At 29.8% G+C, this 23,130-nt stretch overlaps 1 protein-coding gene across 1 annotated transcript in view; it reads right to left on the bottom strand.

The window, feature by feature from the left end:
• LOC142319831 (low-density lipoprotein receptor-related protein 4-like) overlaps positions 1-23,130 on the bottom strand; it is a 150,878-nt gene that overhangs the window by 45,030 nt on the left and 82,718 nt on the right. Inside the window, exons 14-20 of the mRNA XM_075357504.1 lie at positions 21,215-21,396; positions 16,987-17,150; positions 15,257-15,391; positions 11,804-12,054; positions 10,563-10,724; positions 7,951-8,166; positions 1,128-1,251 (exon numbers count right to left, since the gene is read on the bottom strand). Coding sequence (XP_075213619.1) covers positions 1,128-1,251; positions 7,951-8,166; positions 10,563-10,724; positions 11,804-12,054; positions 15,257-15,391; positions 16,987-17,150; positions 21,215-21,396 — 1,234 coding nt within the window. The remainder of the gene's footprint in view (positions 1-1,127; positions 1,252-7,950; positions 8,167-10,562; positions 10,725-11,803; positions 12,055-15,256; positions 15,392-16,986; positions 17,151-21,214; positions 21,397-23,130) is intronic.

Below are 23,130 nucleotides of genomic sequence, written 5' to 3' on the forward strand. Positions count from 1 at the left end.
CCTACATTTTGATTAAAATCTCCAGACTAGCTAAACACAAATTCTTAGAAAATAGCTCCCAAATTTCTATTTATGGGAAATTAAAGAGATTAAATTTTGGCAAAATTTAAAAAATGCAGAGGTAGGTTTTGCATTTTTAATTTTTTATGTTTTGAACATCGGTTGTAGAAAATAAAGCTTTAGTACGATAACATTTTTTTATTAAGTTATTTAAAAATCCAAATTTTTATGTGAATCAGATTTATTGTTAGTGATGGGAGAGGAGATATTAAACATTATTATTGAGGGGTTTCTGCCTCATTTCAGAAATCCGTTTTTAATAAAATAAAATTTGGCAAATGTGCTTTGGTATATATCCCAAGTTTGGTCTGATATTTGACCCCCATCTGAGAAGGGTACATATAATTTTGTAAACTATAATTTTTTTTATCCTTGGTGAATAATATTCCTTTAAACTGGGCCAACTTAATGATATAAATAATTACTCCAATAAATAAACTTTTAAGCCACAGAAAACAATAGAGCAGAAAGGGGTCTGTACTTAAAATATCAATTTTTGGGTTCCTATGGAGCCTAAATTAAGAATTTAAACAATTTTTTGTAGAAGTTTTTTAGAATTTCTGATACTGTATCTGTTTCTCAAGTTATGGCTGTTATTAAATATTTTATATGAGGTAGCAGTTCAGGAAAGCAAAGCTCCTAATAGGAGCATTTTCCTTTTTTTGTAGAAATTATACTATAAATACAGTAAAACTTTGATGATAAAAAGTCGTTTGACCCCCACCACCTGATAATAAATTTCCACCCCCAACATAAAGTTTCACCCCTGCCACTTGATTCTGAAAGTGGTAAATTGGGAATCAAAATCTTTTATTAAGCATTTTAATTATACTTTTTTAATACTGCTTTATTTTAAGGTAAAATTTTCATTTGGTCAAGGGAGTCAAACTGGACCTAATAATTTTTACTGAACTTTTTCATCCTTTTCACAATTGTAATCTATGTACTGCATAATTAAGTCATTAATATTTAAAAATTCAGCGGTATATTTAAAATAAAAATCTTTAGGGTCAAAGCCGGAAAACTATGCAATTCTTTGCTGAATTTTTAATTGAAAATAACATTACCTGACTATCGTTCTATTTTGTCCAGTATGTTTATTAGCTGCATGAATGCTTGCTGTATTCCAGTCTGTCCAGTATATACTATTTTTGAATACAGCCAATCCAAATGGATGAAGCAAATCATTACCTGTTAAAAGTTTCAATATATATATATTCTAATTGATTCAATAAATAATGTATGAAACATACAAAATTTAGAAATTAATAAAATACAAATAAACAAAACGTAAGTTCATTGATACACCTGCATTCATTGTTTATGAAAAAAAGTAGAACTTTTTTCCAATTACGCGAGTGCATATTAACATACTATGAACACTTAATTATTTTAATCAAAACAATAAAAACATCTACGAAATAAAAAAGAAGAAAAAGAAACCTTTTACTAATTTAATTCAGCCCATTTTTAGAGAATAACATATTTTTGGAGATATCTCCATCACCAGTTCCTTTTTTAGCAATTTAAAAAGTTATATGTAAATCATAAAAATAAAACTGGTTTGCAAAAACTATTTGAAAAGCAATGTGGTTCTTTTATACATGAATTTTTATTATTTAATAAAGTAACTGATTATAAAAAATGGAAACTGCCCATCAACTCATGAAGAACATTTACAATAAAAAAATTTGGTCACATAATTACAAATTGAGGCACTATAAAACTATTTTACTGTAATACTGTTATATTGTGTAAAACTGTTTTACTTTTAACTGTAATACCTGAAGCACTGCATAGGGTAGAACTATCTGCAGTTTTTTCATAACAAGTAATAGTAAAAGTAGAAAAACGAATTTTAAGAAAAATTTATGGACCAAAATATGAAGTTGGAATTTACAAATTGAAAACTTAAAAAGAAATTTACAAATATAAAAAAAAGGGACTTAATCTAGAAATGAAGATTATAGTTTTATGGACATTTATGTAGAATGAACAACCAAAGATTGAAAAAACAAATATTTAATTTCTACATAAACAGAGCCACAAAGACCAGCTGGTTTAAAAAAATACAAACAGATCTAAAAACATTACATAGTGATTCACAATTCTAAGTTTCCAGAGGGAAAGAAAAAGAATCTATATAAATGGACAGAAGTATGGCGACAACAACAGAGCAAAAGAATGAAAACCTTTTGGGAAAAGAAAAAAAGTCAAAACTAGTAAACATGATCTGTAGTGGTGGGAATGAAAAGAAAAAAAATAATTGATTACTAATAAACAAAAGTAACTGATACTATTGATTATTGCTCCATAAGACGGCGATACTACTGTAATCAGAGTATACTATATTACTAGATTACATTATCTCCATAAGAGACATGTATCTATATGTATCTCCATAAGATGGAGATACATATTAGAGTAAGAACCAAAAAAAATTAAAATGTTATGAATATCTTCCTTATATTTATTGTATAAGGTGAACTAACTGATTTGATTAAAATTAAATCATGAAGAAATGATATTCATAATAAAACTTATTAACAAATATTTATAATGAAATTAATCAAAATATGAAAGATATTTTGATTAATTACACCTTCCACCCTGGAAGGCATACTGGAACCAACTGGAGCGATGATAACGCCCAAGCATTTTTCACCCACAAACAACCAAAAAAAAAAGAAAAAAAAGAACCAACTGGCAACTGACTTGGAAGAAGCAGCCTTCGTGAAGAATTGGAAACATGAATATCACACATGCTACCGAACTCTCCGAAAATAGAGAGGAAAGGCAAAGTCAAAAAATGACAATATCTGAAAAGATGATGGTACTTTTGTAAGATCAACAAGGCTGGGCGCCTTGAGCACTGGAGCCTTATCTTTGAAAAGCTTTACAACCATGACCCACCACAAGGGTCATCAATGGAACCACCTCATGTTAAGCCACCTAAGTTCCAAATGTCTGATGCCGAACCAATCATTGAAGAGGTGAAACAACTATCCATTCATTGAAAAATGGAAAAGCACCTGGAGGAGATGGGATCACTGCGGAGTCCATCAAGGCCAGAGGTGTTGTTCTGCTTCAGCGACTTCATGTACTCCTTCAAACCACCTGGCACATGGAAAATTGTACTCCTTCAAACCACCTGGCAAAATGCTGTCATAATTCCGATCCACAAGAAGGGCGATAGTCAAGACTGACAGAACTACCATGGTATAAGTCTTCTATCAATTGTTGGCAAAGCTTTCATGAAAGACATCCAGTCATGCCTAGAGAAATTTTGTGAGCAAACAGGCCATGAGGAGCAAGCCAGTTTTCAACCAAACCGTGGATCCTGTGACAAAAATATTTGCCACTGGCCAACTAATGGAAGAAAGAATTCGATGTAGAAAATGATCCACAATGATTATCGTTTTCATCGACTTTTGATTTGCCTTCGTTGAATTGGTTAAGTAACCGCAAAATTTGCTTCCCTGAAGCGGTACTTGTGGAAACAAGCAACATCTCATTCAAGTTTGTTTTTTCCTAACCCTGATCCTGCCAATTTTATTACATGGAGCAGAAAGAGGATACTACTTAAGACAGACCTGAGCAAAGTTGAAGTGTTCCAAATGCAATGCCTACACCACACCATTAGAGTCTCACTTTGTGATCACATTCGAAATGAGGATATCCGCCATCGCTGCAAACAACAGCCAACAATTGAGCAACAAATTCAGAATTGAAGAATTGGCCATGTCTCCAGAATGAGTGGAAACCGACTACCATGCAAACTCCTCTGGCATGAACGACCCACCCATTCGAGAGTCCAATGAACAGCTGCAAAGACATCGTGGATCAAGCAGATTGATGATGATATAAAAAAACTGCAGGCTAAACCTTAATGAAGCCACGGCAATGGCCATGGATCGGCATGCATGGAAGCATCTTGTTAGTGAAATCAGACAACCATTGGCACTCTCAGCAGCATATGAGCTTAGGAGACGATCCAATCCAAATGCCAGCTTGGGATTAAAAGAAGATGAATTATGTCTGCAATGCAAGCCCCATATAATGACTTGTTTGACCTTGTTATTGTTATCTTGGAACTGTCAAGCAGGAAGTAAGGTTTTAAGAAGCAGGAACAGATGATAGTCACTGGGTGAAAGGTCTGAGTTATATGCGAGATGATCGCAGCCGAAAGTCATGAGGTGACATTGTGTTGTGGCAGCAGCATGTAGGCAAGCACTGGTCTGAATCAACACACTGTACGTATGATCTTCTTCTTTTTTCCATCAAGCATTAGGCATCACTGCCTGTTGCAAAATCCAAAACCCTAAACTGGTTCTCCCATTCTGGGTCACCCACATTTCTTGTTCCTATAGATTGATAGTCTTCGCAGTGCCTAGGAAATCTTCCTATACCTATATACTCAATATGATTTCATCCCATTGGCTGGTATCTCTGAACCTTTTCATTCAGTGGTTACATATATATATCTTCCCGAATATCAACATTAGATTGTCTGTCCAAATGACTGTACCCTGCTACTGACCTCAAATCTGCACATTTCAAAGACAAGCTTGAACTCAAGCTTGTCTTTTCGGAGTGAACCGATAGGATTTGTCTTTTCACAGAACCGAAAAGGTATTATCAGTTGATAATACCTTATCAGTTCTGTGGCATGTTTCTGTTCCTTAAGCTGGAACCGATAATACCTTACTGGTTTCAGCTTAGGTGAGGTGAGTATCTCTCCTCACTTTATTCCTCAGAGTTCACTTGACAGTCATTCATTCTATTGAAATTTTCCATCTTTTGGTGTACATCCACATTCCCATTGCATGAAATATTACAATCCAAAAACCTAAAACCAGAGACCTGCTCAAGGATATGATTCTCTAGCAATAACTTAGGATCTGCTCCTTTGAAGGCCATTACTTTGTTTTCTCTACAGAAATGTTTAAATTATTCTTACACCCAGTCTCATATAAATAGTAAACTACCTTTTGCAACTTGTCCTCATCATAAAATTGACAGCCTGATCATCTCCAAACAGAACAGTAAAATTCTCTCCTATCTCCATACCATCAATGCCATAATGATGTAGTCTATTTATCCATTCTCAAAAAATTTCATCTGTATATAAATTAAAGAGTATAGGAAGAGGGCTGCATCCCTGTCCTCCCTGCAATCTATCCCTCTGTTGACAATGAGTTCACAAAGTTGTTCTGTCTGCAACTCTCTACAGTACGTAAAAAACTGCTCACTATCTATTATTCTAAGATCAGGCATAACTCTCTCCTCCCTATTCAGCTGCCATATAACTCTATAGCCTAGTTTCTGGCTTCCACGAATGTCATGTTTAATGTCAGAAATATACTGTTCCCTACCTTCCTGCTGAGCTTTCCTCGTCATTGATATGACTTGATTTGAGAGTCTTTTGTAGTTTTATTTCAACAGCTGTGAAAATCTGTTAATATCTTCCTACAAGCCTTCCTTTTCTTACCATCATTTTCCAAATTTCCTCATGCCGTGCAACCAACCTCTTAAGCCGAATTCCCTTCCTAATATATCACAATGCTTCCAAGGCCGATCTTTCCAGTATACTCTTAATATTTCCCTATTGCAGTTATATAAGATATAAGCAGTTATATCACCGTATCCTGAAGAAGTATTCACTTTCCATGAATACTACTCATTCCGCAATGCTTTTTCTTTCTTTGTTTTGACCCATCTCTTAAGCAAACTGAAACTAGTTAACAGCAGTTAATGGTCTCTTCCTACATCACATCCACAAAATACAAGTACATTGGTAAACCAATCCACAGCCTTTACATTAGCCAAAAAATAATCAATTACATTCAGAGTTCCCGTACCTGCCAAAGTGTATTGATGTATATTTTTATGCCTAAAAACAATACTCATAATTTTCATCTCATTGAATGTAGCAAAATCACACAGCATTTTTCCATTACTATTAACAACATCCTCACTACAAACTCCTGACACAGCTGCAAGTGATACATTACCCACACTCTGCATCAGTCACCTGCAATAATGATGTAATCATTTTTATTACATTTCTCCAGAGTGTCTTGCAATAAATCATAGAACTCCTCCGATTCTTTCCTTTTTCTGGGCTATATATGCAAAAAATGGTCTTGCAGCCTCTTTCTATTTTACACCAAACCCACATTATCCTACCTAAAATCCAACCTTTAGAATGCAGTATAACTTTCCATTTTTTATTCAGTATTATAGCCACTCCTGACGTTGCCCTGGAATTTAAATTCACTTCGCTATATAAGATCGTGTGGCCATTTAAATCATTCCATACAATTCTTTTTAGTTTCTGTAATGAAAGTCATATATATTTCTCCTTCTCCCTCAAGACCTCAACAGTTTCAGCTCCCTTCTATACAATGATCTAATATTCCTTGTGCCAAGCAATAATTTTTATGATATCCCATAATTCTTAAAATTATATTTCCAAGATTTTGACAGAGTACTAGTTTAGTTATTTCTCTTTGGATTATTGAACGTTTTTTGAGAGTCCTCAAATGGTTTGCTAGCCCAAATGTGGGTAATTCCAATGATAGGACTGCTATTTTCAAGCCTGAAAAAGGCTCTGGGTTTAAATTCGGAGATCCAATTCCTAGATTCATCTGTCCCCTCCACCGTTGAGAATTTCTTCCTCATCCACTGGTGAAACTGTTGACAATTTCCTCTTTGCTTTAGTTTATCTGTGGGTGCTTATTTGGTAAATGCCTAAATACATTCACCTTTTTCATATCTACAGATGAGGCATGATGTGCCTGACACATCATGCCTCATCATGGGGGGGAGGCCCCCCCCATCACAGTGTCTCTTGCAAGATTTAACCTAGAACCTAATAAATTCAGATCCAGACTCACTCTAGCTGACCAGGCACATGTTTTATTCTAAATGGAAAACATCAACTTGTATTTTGCATTTTGGGTGATGAAGTGTTTCACCATTTCATAGATTATCGTTTCATTTTAGGTGTTACTTGTAACACCTAAAATGAAACACCTATAACTTATCCCTAGTAACCATAGGGCTCAAGAAATCATTGGCTTATCTCTGTACCATGTCAAAAACTCAAAGTGTTTTCATCTTTCCAAGAAGAAAATGTGAAATTTCTGGAAAGTGCATAGGAACAGGTGTGTTGGTGAATGATCTGTTCTCTTTAGTCGTGTCATTAACTGCATGCACCAAATTGTCGGTAATCAAAGATAGTCGCTTGCTCCATTCATCATCGTGTACTTCATTAAACATATAAACTGTAAGAATATAGTACTTACAGTGCAAAAGATATGGTTCTATTTAATTAAAGTAACTTTAACTATAACAGCATCAATGAATATGAAATCAAAATCAATATCAGTGCTACATTTATTTTTAAGGATAATTATAAAATTATTTTCACTTTAAAATGGTCAGGGCAACTACAAATGACACAAGCGATCAGATATGAGGCATAAATCAAAATAAAGCAAGTTCAATAAGCATTCTATTCAGAAATTCAAGGGAAAATAATTAGTAAAATAATAACTGCATCCGGTTTCTTCATTAAGTGGTACAAATATCCATTAACACAGATAAATAACCAACATTCACTGACACTCAGCCACAAAAATTACTTTTATATGTTCACAAGAGGGACTGATTTTGGAAGTGAACATTATCAGTCTAAACAAAACCAATTTGGACATCAGACTACTGTAATATCTATAATGTTTTACAATCGTCTGAAGCAATCTATATTTGTATACCTACATTATTTTATAAATTTACAAATTGAAATAAAAATTTGATAGAAATTTGAAGAAATTTTTTATATGGTCAAATTTCATTACATTTAATAAATATCAGCATCATTACCTATCAACACTTTACGTCCTTCTCCGTTTAATCCAATATATTCTATCGATTTAGTACCACCATCAGCCCAATAAAGACGATTTAAATCATGATCAATAGCCAATCCATTAGGCCATGTAAGATTATAACTTATAAATGTTATTCTTTGGGATCCATCCATACCAGCTCGTTCTATTTTGGGTGTTGCACCCCAATCACTCCAATACATATAACCACCTAAAAAAATTAAGTAAATTTGAATCAAGTTATAAAAAAAAGAGCTATGCAAAGCAGTTATTGAAATGAATTTATTAAAATAAAACACTCAAAAACTATTATTATAATAAAAACTAAATGTGCATTTTGTCTATTATATAATTACTGCTACTGATAATGATTACTACTGATAATTATATAATATCAGTAGATACAGTGAAGTAGTAAAGGAAAATGTAACATACAAAATAAAATAAATTTAAAAACTGACAAAAAAATAATGAATAAATAATAACTGTTAAATGACCAATACTCATGAAATACTAAAAGAAAAACATGTTAATGCTTTAAATGTTACAAATTAATAAGTTATGCATGCCTAGAAATCTAAAAAGTATGGCAGTCAAAGTCAAAAGCAGAGTCACCTTAAAATTGTCTAAACCACTCAATCACCCTACCAGGACTGGCTACCATGCCCTAGGGTTAGATAAAATAAAAATTTATCTCAACAAAGAGAGAGAAAGCATAGACCTTAAACTGTGTAGAAATAATTCATACATTTTAGAAAAATTAGGTAACTTTTAATATTTTTAAGATAAAAAAACTTTCACCAAAAAGATTTTTAATAATTAAAAATTTGCAAAGGCTAATTTGGTAATCTATTGATATTCAATGATCAATTTTCTTTGTGATTTTTAAAAAAATAATTTTTCCAGTTATCAAGTTATCTTTTATTGTGGATATCTTTTTAAATTTTTGTTTCTAATAAAACTTATTCTATAACCAGTTTCTAGGCAATTTTGGACAATAGCTGAATTCATTTATCGTCTATATTTAAAATGAGTATTTTTGGCTTATTGGTAGAAGTTTACCCCATTTCTAATTTTCAATCATCTGAGAAAAAAGTACCAAAGTGATGAACACTTCTAACTTTTCCAATATTTTCCTATTTAGTGATATCTCCTTGTACTTTCTTGTGATATAAATTACAATTAAATGGATATGCAAAATTGTTACACACTGCTTCAATTCAGAAAGGAAGTTAGTGATTATGATATTAAAGAGATGATTCTTAGTAAATTAAAAATAAAAGCTATTAGCTAGTGCTTTTTAATTTTTAATAATTTTTTGAAATAAAAAATTTAAAATCCTTAGGGTTGTTCTTTTTTTTTATATTTTGGTAAGAGCATAATCTATTGAGGGGATTTTCTGCATGACAACTTCTTTTTGGTCTATTTATTTTACATCTAGTAATCATAACGCTTATTAATTTTCAATTTTCATGTTACTTTGTATTACCTGTTCTAAACACTGAAATTATTGTCGTAATACTTAATATTTGATGGCAAATAAATAAACAACTACATTACTATCATAGTACCTTTTTCTTTCTACATGTGTGATTTTATTTCAAGATTGTGCAAATAAAATGTTTAATCCTAAAAGAAGTAGTAGTAAACTTCTCAACTGAGAAGCCAATTTATTGAATTTTGTAGAGGATTTATATAAACAGATTTGGTTATTTTAGATATAAATTAGTTATACTGAAATTAGTTTAAAACTAATTTGAATAAGCAATAGCTTTTTTCAGATTAAAATTAAAAATCTGTAATTATAAATAAAATTGGATAGTAACATGGAGTATTAATAAAATATGGAAGCCTTTAAATAATTTTTCAATTGTTAAACAGAAAAATGAAATTAACAAATGAACCTATCTTGAAACAATCTACTTTTTAGTATTAGATCATTACACCCCCAAGTCCTCAGGGACAGATGGGAAAGGCAATTCAAAAATTAAAGTTTAAAGAGTAGGTTTATGACATCATTTTAAAGGTATGGAAAAAGATTATTGTAAAAAACTTCAGGCTATCACAATTTTAACAAAAATTACACTCATTTAATATTTTTGGAGCTAGTTTCAAATATGGACTACAGTGCAGTGGTCTCATACAGAAAAATATATCATTTTAAGGCAGGAACACTTGCTAAACTTAATTTTTTTACTGTTCCATTACTGAGGAGTTATTCAAGAGATACAGTTTTAGAAATAAATAAGGCAAAATGAAACCACAATCTTACACAGTATTATGTGTGCATATATAAAAAAATTTAAGAAGTACAGTAAGATTTCTGTGAGTTACCTAATCCAAAAAACATTTCTGCATTTAAATTACCTTGAATGACTCTCAAACAGAAAATCAAAGATTATGCTTTCATTTGCTTGAAATTAAGTAGACAACAATTATAAATGTTATAATGGTAAATTATGTACATCTTTATCTACATCTAAAGGCTTGAATCTCTGACTTAACGTAAACCTTTATCTTTAGATTTTCATATATTTATTAAAATAAATTATGAAAAAGAAGCTTTCTGAACAATGGCTAATACAAATAAAAAATTATTAAACTTACTTAAAGGATCAACAACTATATCTCTTGGTTTATCTAAACCTTCCCAAATTAAAAGAGATCTCAAAGAACCATCTAAATTTGACACTTCAATCCTGTTAGTACCAGCATCAGTCCAATAAAGTTTATCAGTAGCCCAATCAACAGCAAGGCCAGCTGGAGATTCTGTAAAATAAATAAAATGAGAGAATTAAAACGTTATTATTGAAAAAAAAATAATAATTTTTCAGTGATTATCAGGTAATCAAAATAATTTTCAACATTTGTAAAATGAACCCATTATGCGCTCATAAAATATTACTTTGTCTAATCATTTTAATTTAAGTTCACATTTTTACCTTTATTATTAGTTCTCTTGTTCTGAGAACAGAACTTTGTTCTGAGTTCTCTTGTTCAACACAAGGTAATTTGGTCACTGTCATGGCGATGGCTTTATCTCCACAGACACGGCTCACATCTACATAGTGCTTGCTATATCTATATCTATTGGCTATATCTATTGGGTTAACAAAAAACTGAAAGCAGAGTGCTTGGCTTTTTTGATTTCAGCATGAAGCTCAGCTCGGTGTTTCCTAAGTGACCTGAGGTCCTCAGGTGCTTTGGTTCTTTCGGCTGTGCAGTGGCTGTTGTCTCGTCTTTTTCTTCAGGTCGGATAATCTGGAGTTCCAGAACAGTTTGAAGTTTTTCACCTGTCCACAGGGTACGCACTGTTGTGCACAGTCCAGTAGGGCTTTATTAATTGTGTTGATAGTCTTTTCAGGGAGTCAGATACTGCACAAATCTTATAATAAGATGTGTATGGTAACAAAAAGTGAAGATCTGAGAAGAATGCAATAGAAATGTAAAATTGTAAGAGACGTGTATAAGTTTGGACCCAGTAGTTTGGTGGTTACAAGTTACAATTTAGTGTGGAACGGTGGGCAAATCCTTCTGAAATACTAGATTTGAAAGCTTTTGACATGTTACCACAATTGCCTCTATCTGATTAGAGATTATGTAGAAAATTAGATAAAAGTTGTAATCTTATGTTGTATTTATACTAAAAATATTAACACAATTGATTTTTTTAAATAAATAAACCAAAGTTACTTTCCATGTTACTTTTCTTGTATGTATCACTACAACATCTATAAATAGATTATGTACTTAATAACACATCACAATAATGAAAAATAATCAATAAAATTAACCTATTTTAGTTAATAATATTTTAAATTAATCAAGTAAACAAAAACTTAATTTACCCAAGGTAGTTCCAATGACAGTTTCTTGTTTACTACCATTTAAATAAGCACGGCTAATAATACTTGCTTCAATATCACTCCAAAATATAGAATCAGAATTTGCATCCCAAGCCAATGCAACAGCTGACTTAATTTTTTCAACTGGCAATACAACATCATAACCTTCCCCTTTAGTATTCAACTGACGTAATCTTAAATCTTTTTTACGGACAAACAGAAGCAGATGATCAGGAGTAGAATCACATGTTTTACTGAAAACATAGATAAATCAATTAAAATTTTGTAGAGTTGTATAAATAATCCATAATTAAAATAAAGAAAATATTTTTAGATACAACATTTTGGTACATCAGACTTTCTCTTAAGTGTAAAAATAATCACCAAGTTACATGGCATGCAGAATCTCATTTTTCATTATATCTCAATCTCAAACAGACTTACTGTAAATAACTAATTTACTTTAATTAAGAGCTAAGTAATAAATACTCAACTTAAAAAATTGACTGAAGGACGTGTAGATCCATAAATTATGCCATCAACCCTATAATGCTTGTTATTAATAACCCATTTATATCTTTGTAACACAGACACAAGATTAACATTGACACAAGAATAATAATAACCGAATAACAAAATAAGAAAAGGCTGTTTTGCCTTGTAATACCTTTTAATGATGGGATTCTTTAAAAATAAAAACAACAAAAGATGGCAAAGTTTTAGATGAATTATGCTAGCATTTTTATAGTGCTATTATATTAACTTAACTCCTACTAAACTAATAAAATTAGAAATTACTTTACTCATATGACAAATTGTACTAATTTATCATATTATGTTAAATATGTATGCATATACTAACACTTTAATATATACTTACTTTTATATTTTAAGAAATACTTTGTTTTATATTACTTATTTATTTGTATTAATTTTTTACAGTCAATTTTTTTTCCTCTGTACGTTAAATAACTACGTACGTACGTATGTACTCTGTATGTTAATAATTTTTTTTCAGCGTCCGCAAAGTACAGAATTAACGTACACAGAATTAAAAAGTATTGCAAATATGAAAAAGATATTGATAAATTAATAGTTACTGCAATACTTTTTCACTATTTTGACTGAACAAATATTTGTTCTGAAATTTTTAAAATGTTTTAAATTTTATTAACAAACAATTTTTACAAAGTAAAATGTAAAAAGCTAGAATTGTTGTGTAAATATAAACAAAGAAGAATTTATTAAAATAAAAAATATCACTGAAGATGGGCTTGGGCCCAAAAATGTTTTGATAAACATAAAAAAGTAAAACAAGTGTCTCTAACTCTGTACTTTGCAGAGGCTGAAAAATAATTATTATATTATATATACTTATTATTTATACACATGACAGATAACTTTTATAATTTTTTTACCTAAGATAAATAATAAGAACTTTTTTTAGATTTACTGGTTATAACACTCACTTCTTCCCTTACCTCATGACATGACAACCCTTTCATCACCTGATATATTTTTAACCTTGTTTTGTTTTTTATTTTACCAAAACTATAAATTATTTCATCAGTACAAAAAGTAAATATAACAATCCTTACTGTAGGAACTGTATATGGCCACAGTGTTCTACAGTGAGGGAAAATATATGAAGGGGGTTTGATAAGTGTCAAGAGACAGCACTTATAGTAGACTGTTGAGATCATTCTTCATTCCTACTTCTCGGATTGGAGCATATACCAATATGTAACTATTTCAGATAGTTACATAGTAATTCTGTGTTAGCAGTTGTTTGCATCGATCAAGTACTGTGATTTGCAAAAAATGGAAGAAAGAGAATTTCACAGGGTGATCAAACATTGTCTTTTGAAAGGCTCCAAACAGGAAAATAAAGCCGAGCTAGAATTATATTTAGTAAGTTGACTCCATAGATTACGACAGTGTACAAGCAGTTTGGTAACTTTTGATGTGGTCTTGTGTGGACAAATGACGCTAAACGTTCCAAACACCTGTTGAAGTTAAAATTGCAGAGAATTTTGATAAAATCCATGATATTGTGAGGGAGGATAAAAGAATAAAAGCATATGAACTGCTAAGATGATAAGACATATAAAATGGATAGCTGTATAATTTACACAAATATTTACACCAACAGATAAAACTGTTCCAAAAATGGATGCCATTTGGTCAACAACGAATAAGTGAACATTTCTAAGCATGGTATGGGGGTGTTTAAACAATATTAAGAAAACTTTTTGCTCCATTTAATAAATCTGCAAAATTGATAAAACTTGGATACAGACCTAAAACCAAAGAATCAGTGAAAACAGTAATAGGTTGCACTAGGAGAAATTGCTCCAAAGTTGATGAAAAGTGTTCTATTAGCACGAAATGTGATGGCTACTCTTTGTTGGGATGCTTGTGACATAATCTTCATTGACTTTTTGGAGAAGGGTAAAATGATAACTGTGAAATATTATGGTAAATAAACTGTTTATTGCCATTAAAGAATTATTTTGATATAACTAGAGGCAGTTTATTAAATCTTCATTAAAAATGAAATTTTACAATGGTGCAAAAAAAATTTCACAAAAACTGTCCACATTTTAACACATATTATATTTTACATAGTCATTTTGTTGAATTTATAAAGCTTGGAAAATGTGTAACCACAAAAAAATTAAAGTACCATTTTTCCCCAGATTTTTGGTTTAAATGCAAACATATTTCTTGCTACTTAAAAATGAGTTCTTAATAAAATAACATAAAATAAGTACAGTGAAATTGTTTTTTTTTTTTTTTTTTTTTTTTTTTTTTTTTACTTATGTTACATCTTTCAGTACTTCTTGGTTACAAAAGTATTATAGCTCATACTCAAGTGTTGACTTTCATTAACAAAACACGTATAACAATTTTACGGTAGAAATCACTTAATTTTCTATTCTTTCTTCGAGTTTCTCTCACAAGCTTCACGCTATACAAATTAGTTTATTTTTCAACAAAATGTACAAAATGTCAATGCAGTTATACCAAATTCATCTTATTATAATCATTTAATGTGATTTATCATAAAATTAGGCAATTTTTTGAACAAATTTTAAATTTAATTGTTTGAAGCAATTTATCAATTAGTATAAATGATTTATACTGGAGTTACTCTTTGTGAATGGGAATATTTAAAAACAACTTAATATTAAATATGTAATGTCAATTAGAGATTGTATGTTTAACCCAATTAATGTAGGTAGTTGCCATTGCATTTAATCTTAACTGATTACTAATAATTATGCACAATTTTGTTATACAATTAAAAGTTGCATCATAATTCAGGTGTTAAGAATAAACAAAGAGAAAGAATGAAACAATTTTCCTTAGTATAAAAGTATACAATGTTTACAATAACTAACAGCTTTTTACTTTACAAAATATCAAAGAAACTACAATAAAATATCATCTTACTTATTATTTGTCAATTTTAATCCTAAAGGACAAACGCATTGAAAAGAATTCCTGTTAGGTAAACAAAGATGTGAACATCCCCCATTATCATTACCACAATGATTTGGATAAGCAGGCTGCCTTTGAGGATGGTAACTGAAATAAAATAAATAACTATTTATTATTCTGAAAACATAATAATTTTTTTAATATAAAAAAATTATGCAATCCTTAAGAAAAAAAATTGAGTAACAGCAATAACAAACTTTTCTGTCACATCTAACTCCATATTTGACCACACAAAAAAATAATAGACCAGATTAATTAAATCAATCATCTCTGGAAAAGTTTAAATGAAAGTAAACGGAACATATTCTTGTAAAACTTATTTAACAGATTTGAATATTAATTACCAGCTGTATTAAGTATGTTTTGTAAAGAAATGAAGCCGCCATGACTATCATTTAATGGAATGAGTATACAAATATTATAACTGATATGTGCAAGATATGATGATTAAAAACTATGGTGAATCTTGCCAAGCACCATCCAACAGTAACAGTGACCTAACCTACCCATCCAACAGTAAGTCAGAATACTTCAATAGGAAAGTAACACTTTGAAACCTAGTAAACCCTTTTAGCGGCCAAATGTTTTTTAGAAGCTTTGTTGAAAGTTACCAGGCATTTTCATAAAAATACTGTTGAAAAGTGCTGGTTGTTTTTTTAGTAAATTGTAGCATTTATAAAAAAAACTATCACTTCTTCAGTTTTCAACAAAAACTCGAAATTTTTTAAAAATTATTCATAATTATCTTCTCTATAAGACAGTTTATTACAAATTAACTAAATTTTACTACGTACATTTAATTATATTTGATTAACACTCATCTTACAAAATTTGCTTAAAATTTTTTCTGTTTGAATAAAAAAAATACTCATTTAAAAAATATTTGTATCTTACCTATGTACACCACATGACAGCTCATTTAATTTTCTAAAAACGCACAAACTTTCACAAAATATCAAAGATAATATTTTTTATCTTCTTTCTTTTTCCTGTTTAGCCTCTGGTAATTACCTCTCAGATAATACTTCAGAGGATGATATGTATGAGCGTAAATGTAGTGTAGGCTTGTACAGTCTCAGTTCGACCATTCCTGAGATGTGTGGTTAATTGAAACCCAACTACCAAAGAATGCCGGTATTCACGATTTAATATTCAAATCCCTATTAAAGTAACTTTACTAGGATTTGAACCTTAGAACTCTTGACTTCAAAATCAGCAGATTTGCGATGATGAGTTCACCATATAAAAGTAACTGACTTTTATACGGTTTTGGTTTGATTTTTATCAAATCAAATTAACATTTTTTACATATAGCACCACCTTAACATATCCCACTCTCTTATCAGATTTTTTCACAATTTTAAAAGAATCAATCTTCTCAATTTCAAAAGCTACCTTACCAAATAAATTTGATTATGACAGGTTATATCTTATCATTCCTGAGAAATAAATCAAATGCATGTGTATATATGTAACACATACAAAATTTTATAACACAGCTTTACTATTTTTGAACTTAGGAACGATAAATGTTGAAAAGTGTATAAATTTTGGGTGGATTATTGTTTTACCAACAGCAATGCTTCCACTGCAATGCATTATAACAGAAAAGTATCTACATGATATGGTGATTATAATAATTAAAATATATATAAACATGTAGATGAGAATAAAAAAATTACCTGTGTATATCCATTGGAAAATGTAATTCAGAATGTATAGTTCTGAACCCTGATCCAGTACCCTTATTTGCAGTCGATATACTTTTAGTATGCCAGTCTGTCCAATAAATGGCATCTTCAAACAGTGTTAAAGCAAATGGATGAGGGAGGCCACGTGCAATAACCTGGATAACATTATACTTATAATAAAAACTAAATAAATGTGTAAATAAAAAAAAGATAATTAAGATATAATAAAATTAATTAACAAATAAACAGTTCTTACAAATCATTACAAAATGAATAATTCCACAGATTTAAAAATGGATTATGAAAAATGACTAAAAGAGTATGAAGTATCATTTTAAGCAAACTTAATTGAAAGCATAAAGTTTGCTTAAACAAAGTCTAAACCATTGAAACTTCCAACTCAGATTGCCAACCATGACCTAACTATAATTTAAAAAGGGGTGCATAAGTAAAAATTTATTTTATAAAAAATAGAGGTAGCATGGATTTTAAAAAATCAAAGAAATTCTATGAAAATTTACTGGAAGGGATAACAATTTAACATTTCTATGAGAGAAAATTCACAAAAAGATTTTTAATGAATCTAAAATGCTATTGGATATTGCTTCCCTACTGCTGCTAATCAACTATGAAGTTCCTGTACCATTGTTGATAACGTACAAGTTGTGATAAAACAGAATTTTTTAATTCTGCAAGCTCTCTTTTCGACTGAGTTCATCTTTTTCCCATGCAATAGCAACACTGTGTCTGTAATGTACTTCAATATTTTTAGTTATATTACATGTATAGTGCAAATTTGACAGCTGTGTGTAATTAGGATGCATTTTACTACGTGTGATGATTTATTATTTCTTTTGAAATTTATGGAACAAAGGATTTTCATTAAATTTTGCGTTAAAACTGGAGTAAAATTCAGTGAAGTAGTGAAGATGTTTAGAGAAGGCTTCTGTCAAGGATTTTTTATTGACAACAAAGGTTTATGAGGGTACAAATGATTTCAAGAAGGCTGTGAAAAGAATGCAGGGGTTGGATATTCTAACATAACAACAAATGACAGAATAAAAGACTGTCTTTTTAATTTAATGTAGGTCTCTTTTTCTCTTCAGCCTCTGGAATCACTGTAAGGTATTACTTCAGAAGAAGAATGAGGATGATATGTATTAATGTAAATAAAGTGTAGTCTTGTACAGTCTCAGGTTGACCATTCCTGAGATGTATGGTTAATTGAAACCTAACCACCAAAGAACACCAGTATCCATGATCTAGTATTCAAATCCCTATTAAAGTAACTTTACTAGGATTTGAACCTTAGAACTCTTGACTTCAAAATCAGCAGATTTGCGATGATGAGTTCACCACTAGACCAACCCAGTGGGTTAATAAAAGATCCTGTGATTAATAATTGTTGAATCACTATTAGATATGTTGTTGTTGTTGTTGAAGAGGTGAGATTTTCTTATGGCTTGTGTGAAATATTTATTAGTCATTACTGATTATTCAAATGTGTCATAACAGGTAATGAAACGTGCATGTCCAGTTATAATATTGAAATGAAGTTCCAATCATCCCAATGGGAGCTTTCTAAAGAACCAAGATCGAAGCAAGCATGCTGAGTTCGAGTTTGAATGTTAAGGTTTTCCTTATTGTTTTTTTGATTACAATTGCATCATTCATTTTGAATTCTCAACAAACAGTATTACTCAGGAGTTTTACGCCATTTACATGAGACAATCTAAAGAAAACAATTACAAATTCCAACAAACAATTCTTGGATTTTACATCAGTCTCTGTATTCTCCATTCACAGCATCCTGAGACTTTTTCTTGTTTGAATAAGACAGCATTAAAAGAACAATGATTTGCAGATGAAATAAAGGAACGATTGCTAAATGAACTTAAAGCTATACCAAAAAATGTTCTGGGGATTGGAAGAAACGTTGGCAGAAGTATCTCACATTTCTAGAGCACTACTTTGAAGGGACAATATCTAAAAGAATAATTATCCATTATAATGAAAATGAAAATTCTTGTTTATTTTTTATCACACCTGTTTAAGTGTCCTTATTAACACATGTTTATTAAAGACATTTTTTTAAATTCTTGTTTCTAATAAATTAATTTCATAATTGGTTTCCCAACAATGTTCGACTAATCTTTTTTTGTCTTCTATGTAAGGAAATACTTCTTTATTTTAGTTTAAAATAACTTTATTTTAGTTTGAATTTTTGTTATTCTGTATAAATCAATTCATAAATGAACAAGTTTATTTATATGTTTAATTAATTTATAAATCAGTTCTCTTTTGACAGGTTTAGTTTTATTTTTAACATATCTGAGAACAGAAAACAATTTCCTAAGTAACATTAAAATCATGAAATTTTTGTTAAACTTCTTGAGTTTGATTTGCCATTTATTACAACAAATAAAAACACTTGTATAAATTTTCAAATTGACACTATTTTATAAAAAAAAACACTATAAAGCTGTTCCGATTCCAACAGAATCATCTTCAGTAGTATAACATAAACAAAATAATAAAAATTTTTAACATTAATACTATCAGTATTTTTGAAATAAGGAAAGGAGAACATGTAACTTCTATGAAGAGCCAGAGGTTATCAAGGGTAACATTGAAGAAATGTTGCAGGAAAATAGGTAAGTATTAGTGGGGGGTTTGTGTATAAATTGGTGATAGTTGTTAAACCAGTGAGTGAGGTGATTACATTCGTTTAAATTTAGATAATACAAAAAGTCAAAAAGTAAACAATTATATTCTTAAAATTTTTACAAATGTTTTTACTTAAAGTTGTGATTTAAAAAAAAATAATTTTCACTTGCTGCTTCAGAAATGAAAATATGCAGTTTTTATTCACTTTTTTCTTGCCTATTATTCTGAAAATAATCTTCTACTCTGATCAGCAGATAATAAATAATACATTAAACAAATCAACATCAGGAGTAGGCAGTTATACTGCTACACAGATAAACAAAAGAAACTCCACCAACCTACCAACATTTGTCTGAATGGATCTAGGGAACCAAAACACCTTGATTAGAATCAAATCACAAAATAGATGCGATTAAAGTCTACATTAATTATTTAAAACATAAATACACGTAATAACATTAAGGTACATAAATGAAGATGTTAAATATAAAAAAAATAACCATAATACAGAAAGTGTTAATGAAATTATTTGATTACATAATTAAGCACAACTGAATTGTGCAGAAAATTCACGGTTTTTAAAAAATAATTTAATTAGTATTATCAAAAAATTCATTGACAGAGTAATACTTAAAATAAAACATTTTAACTGTATTTCAGATAAATTGGAGATAAAATCTGTAAAAAAATTTTAATAGCTTATTATAAATAATAAAGTAAGGTAATTTTTCCTAATTTTAAGAATTATGTTAATGAAAACAGTTTTGTTATCTGGTTTGATAGAGGTGGATTTTGTTATTTTTTATATATACCAGAAGTTATCTTCTGGTATTTGCTAATTTTTTTTAACCTTTTCTCTACCTTTTTCTAGCCACTGAACTTAGTTCTATCTTTAATAGATTTATTTCTTTACAATAAACATCTTGACCCATTGCCAGCTGATTTGTTCTATAAATCATTACATTAAAAGATGCTATCTTATGTTGGGTAGGATGAAAAGAAACTTTAGTGACATATCTATCAATCAGTGTAGTTTTTCTATAAAATATCAAAAGTGATATTATTATTAATACAAATTAATTTTAAACCCAAAAATTTTAACAGCTGTTTTATGTGCTTCATTTTTATTTTTTTTAAAAACAAACTTTCAAAGTGATGAGTGATATTAAAAGTAGTAAAAATATTACTGTATTTTGAACAAAAAAAGGTTCTGATAACTCAAACTAAATAAAGTGTTTTTCATGAGTTTGATTCAATTACTATTATAATTACCTTTTTATTATTATATTTTATTTATTTATTTAAATGCTAATTTAGCTTCTTTGCATACAATAAGCTTTGTTTATCTCTTGAGCTTAATTTTACTTAAAACTGCTGACATAGGAATAAAAAAAAACATTTTTACTGAGAAAATATTAAATAGTATATACTCTTAAAATTATTGTAAAATTAAAAAAATAAGAATTTAGGCACAACTACTGTAATAAGTTATTATACCTAAAAGAAAAACTAAATATAGAAAAATATTAAATAAATTATTATGAATACATACTTTACGGCGTTCTGATCCATCAAGTTTAGAACTTTCTATAACATGATGTTTAGCATCTGCCCAATATAAACGATTCGCAGTATAATCAAGAGTTAAACCATTTGGCCAAAATACAGCCTCAGTTATGATACTAAGTCGGTTTCTACCGTCCATTTCAACTCGTTCAATCTTAGGGTTTGGACCTGTATGACAAATTGATGTACAGAACATAAATAGAATCCCATAAAAAAGAAATATAAAAATTTTAAGTACCGTACAATTTTAAGTTAAGTATGTTTGCTACCAGTGAAGGTTCTATATAAGTGTGACTTATCAAACTTCTGGATGCAAATAATTTATAGTACATTTATGTTCAAACTCTGTGATAGTGATAAATTGATTTCTTTGGTTCTTCAGCCTGTAAAGCAACTAAACAGATACTGCAGGTCCAAGGTTCAATTCTTGATTTTATTTGATTTGTTTTTTTTAAATGATTCACGTACATATCATTGATCAAGATATTTCAAATCGCTTACAAATACTGGTAGATACTGATTACACACATCATTTTTTTGTGACATGAACAATCAAGATTACTGGAAATAAATATTGATGAACATTTTTCTTTAAGGATTACAATTAAGTACCAAATTAGTTCAAGAATGATTTTATTTAATTTCAAAACAAATCCATTAAAGAAAATCATTTTCTGTTTTAATTCTTTTAATTACTTTATTTATTTATTTCTTAGATAATAAAAATTACAAAACAGTTTAAAAAATTAAACAAAATCATAAACAAATAATTGAGAGGTACATCATACACTGCAATAAAGCTGTCCTCAAAAAGATCAACTTCTAATGAAAGCAGGAAGCTTCTACACAACCTCTCCTTTTAAAACTTACAAGTAGAGTAAAACAAACCAGCAATTGCAACTCCTCCGGAGTAGGGGTCGCATTGCTCCCTCCTTATAGTTAGTGCCCCGTTGTGGCGTATTCCTGCTAGCCTATGAAGCGTTAGCACCGAAAGGACTTCAGTAGACGGTCTGAAGGGGAATTACGTCGGGAGGACAGGCTTCATAAGCCTAGCCTTCCGCGGTCGGCCCATAAAATGGGTTCGATAACGCTGGTTCAACAACGGATTGGAATGCAACTAAATCCGTCTTAAAATCACTTATAATAAACAAAACTTAAAAAAATTAGATCTGCCATTTAAAATAACCCTTTTAAAAAAAAACAAGCTCGATTAGAATCATCCAGCAGCAAGGGACTCTGTCCAGGTTCTGTGATAAGTAGGGAGAAATAAACTCCCACCAACTTTGCATTCCATTAGCAACATTAGTTGCATTAGCAACAGAGTAATTAAAAAATTAAATCTTTTTATACAAAAGAAAAAATAAAATGAACTTTTAAGTCAAAAATTACACCAATTAATTAAAAAATTTTAAATGAGATAAAATTAATTTATATTAGCAGCAGAAAAAACTACAAAATATAAATACTTTCAATTTACAGAAATATAATTTAAAAATTACACACACTGATCATTCACCAACCAGGCATTATACAATAACAATTTTAATTACACAATAATAATAAAAAAGAGCACTTAAAATTAATGAAAATTTCACAGAAATTAATGACACTTTATACATATTATTTATATCAACCTCACTCATATCTTCAGTAATATGATTAAGGAATTTTTTAATATCCTAACAGATGAAAAAACCTGGATAATAAGACCAAGTAATAACACAGTCTACTGGTAGTATTATAGTAACACTTTTAAAACAATGATATTTTTCAACAAATTTTAATCTTTTTATAATGTCTAGTTTTGTTTTTTAAACAAATAAATTTCTAACATATAGATATTTTAAATTCTTAACATGAAAGAGTAAAAAAATCTGGTCCTGTTGGATAAAGGTACGACTT

This window comes from Lycorma delicatula, chromosome 2 (assembly GCF_047948215.1).
Source record: "Lycorma delicatula isolate Av1 chromosome 2, ASM4794821v1, whole genome shotgun sequence".
In the NCBI taxonomy this organism is placed as follows: Eukaryota; Metazoa; Arthropoda; class Insecta; order Hemiptera; family Fulgoridae; genus Lycorma; species Lycorma delicatula.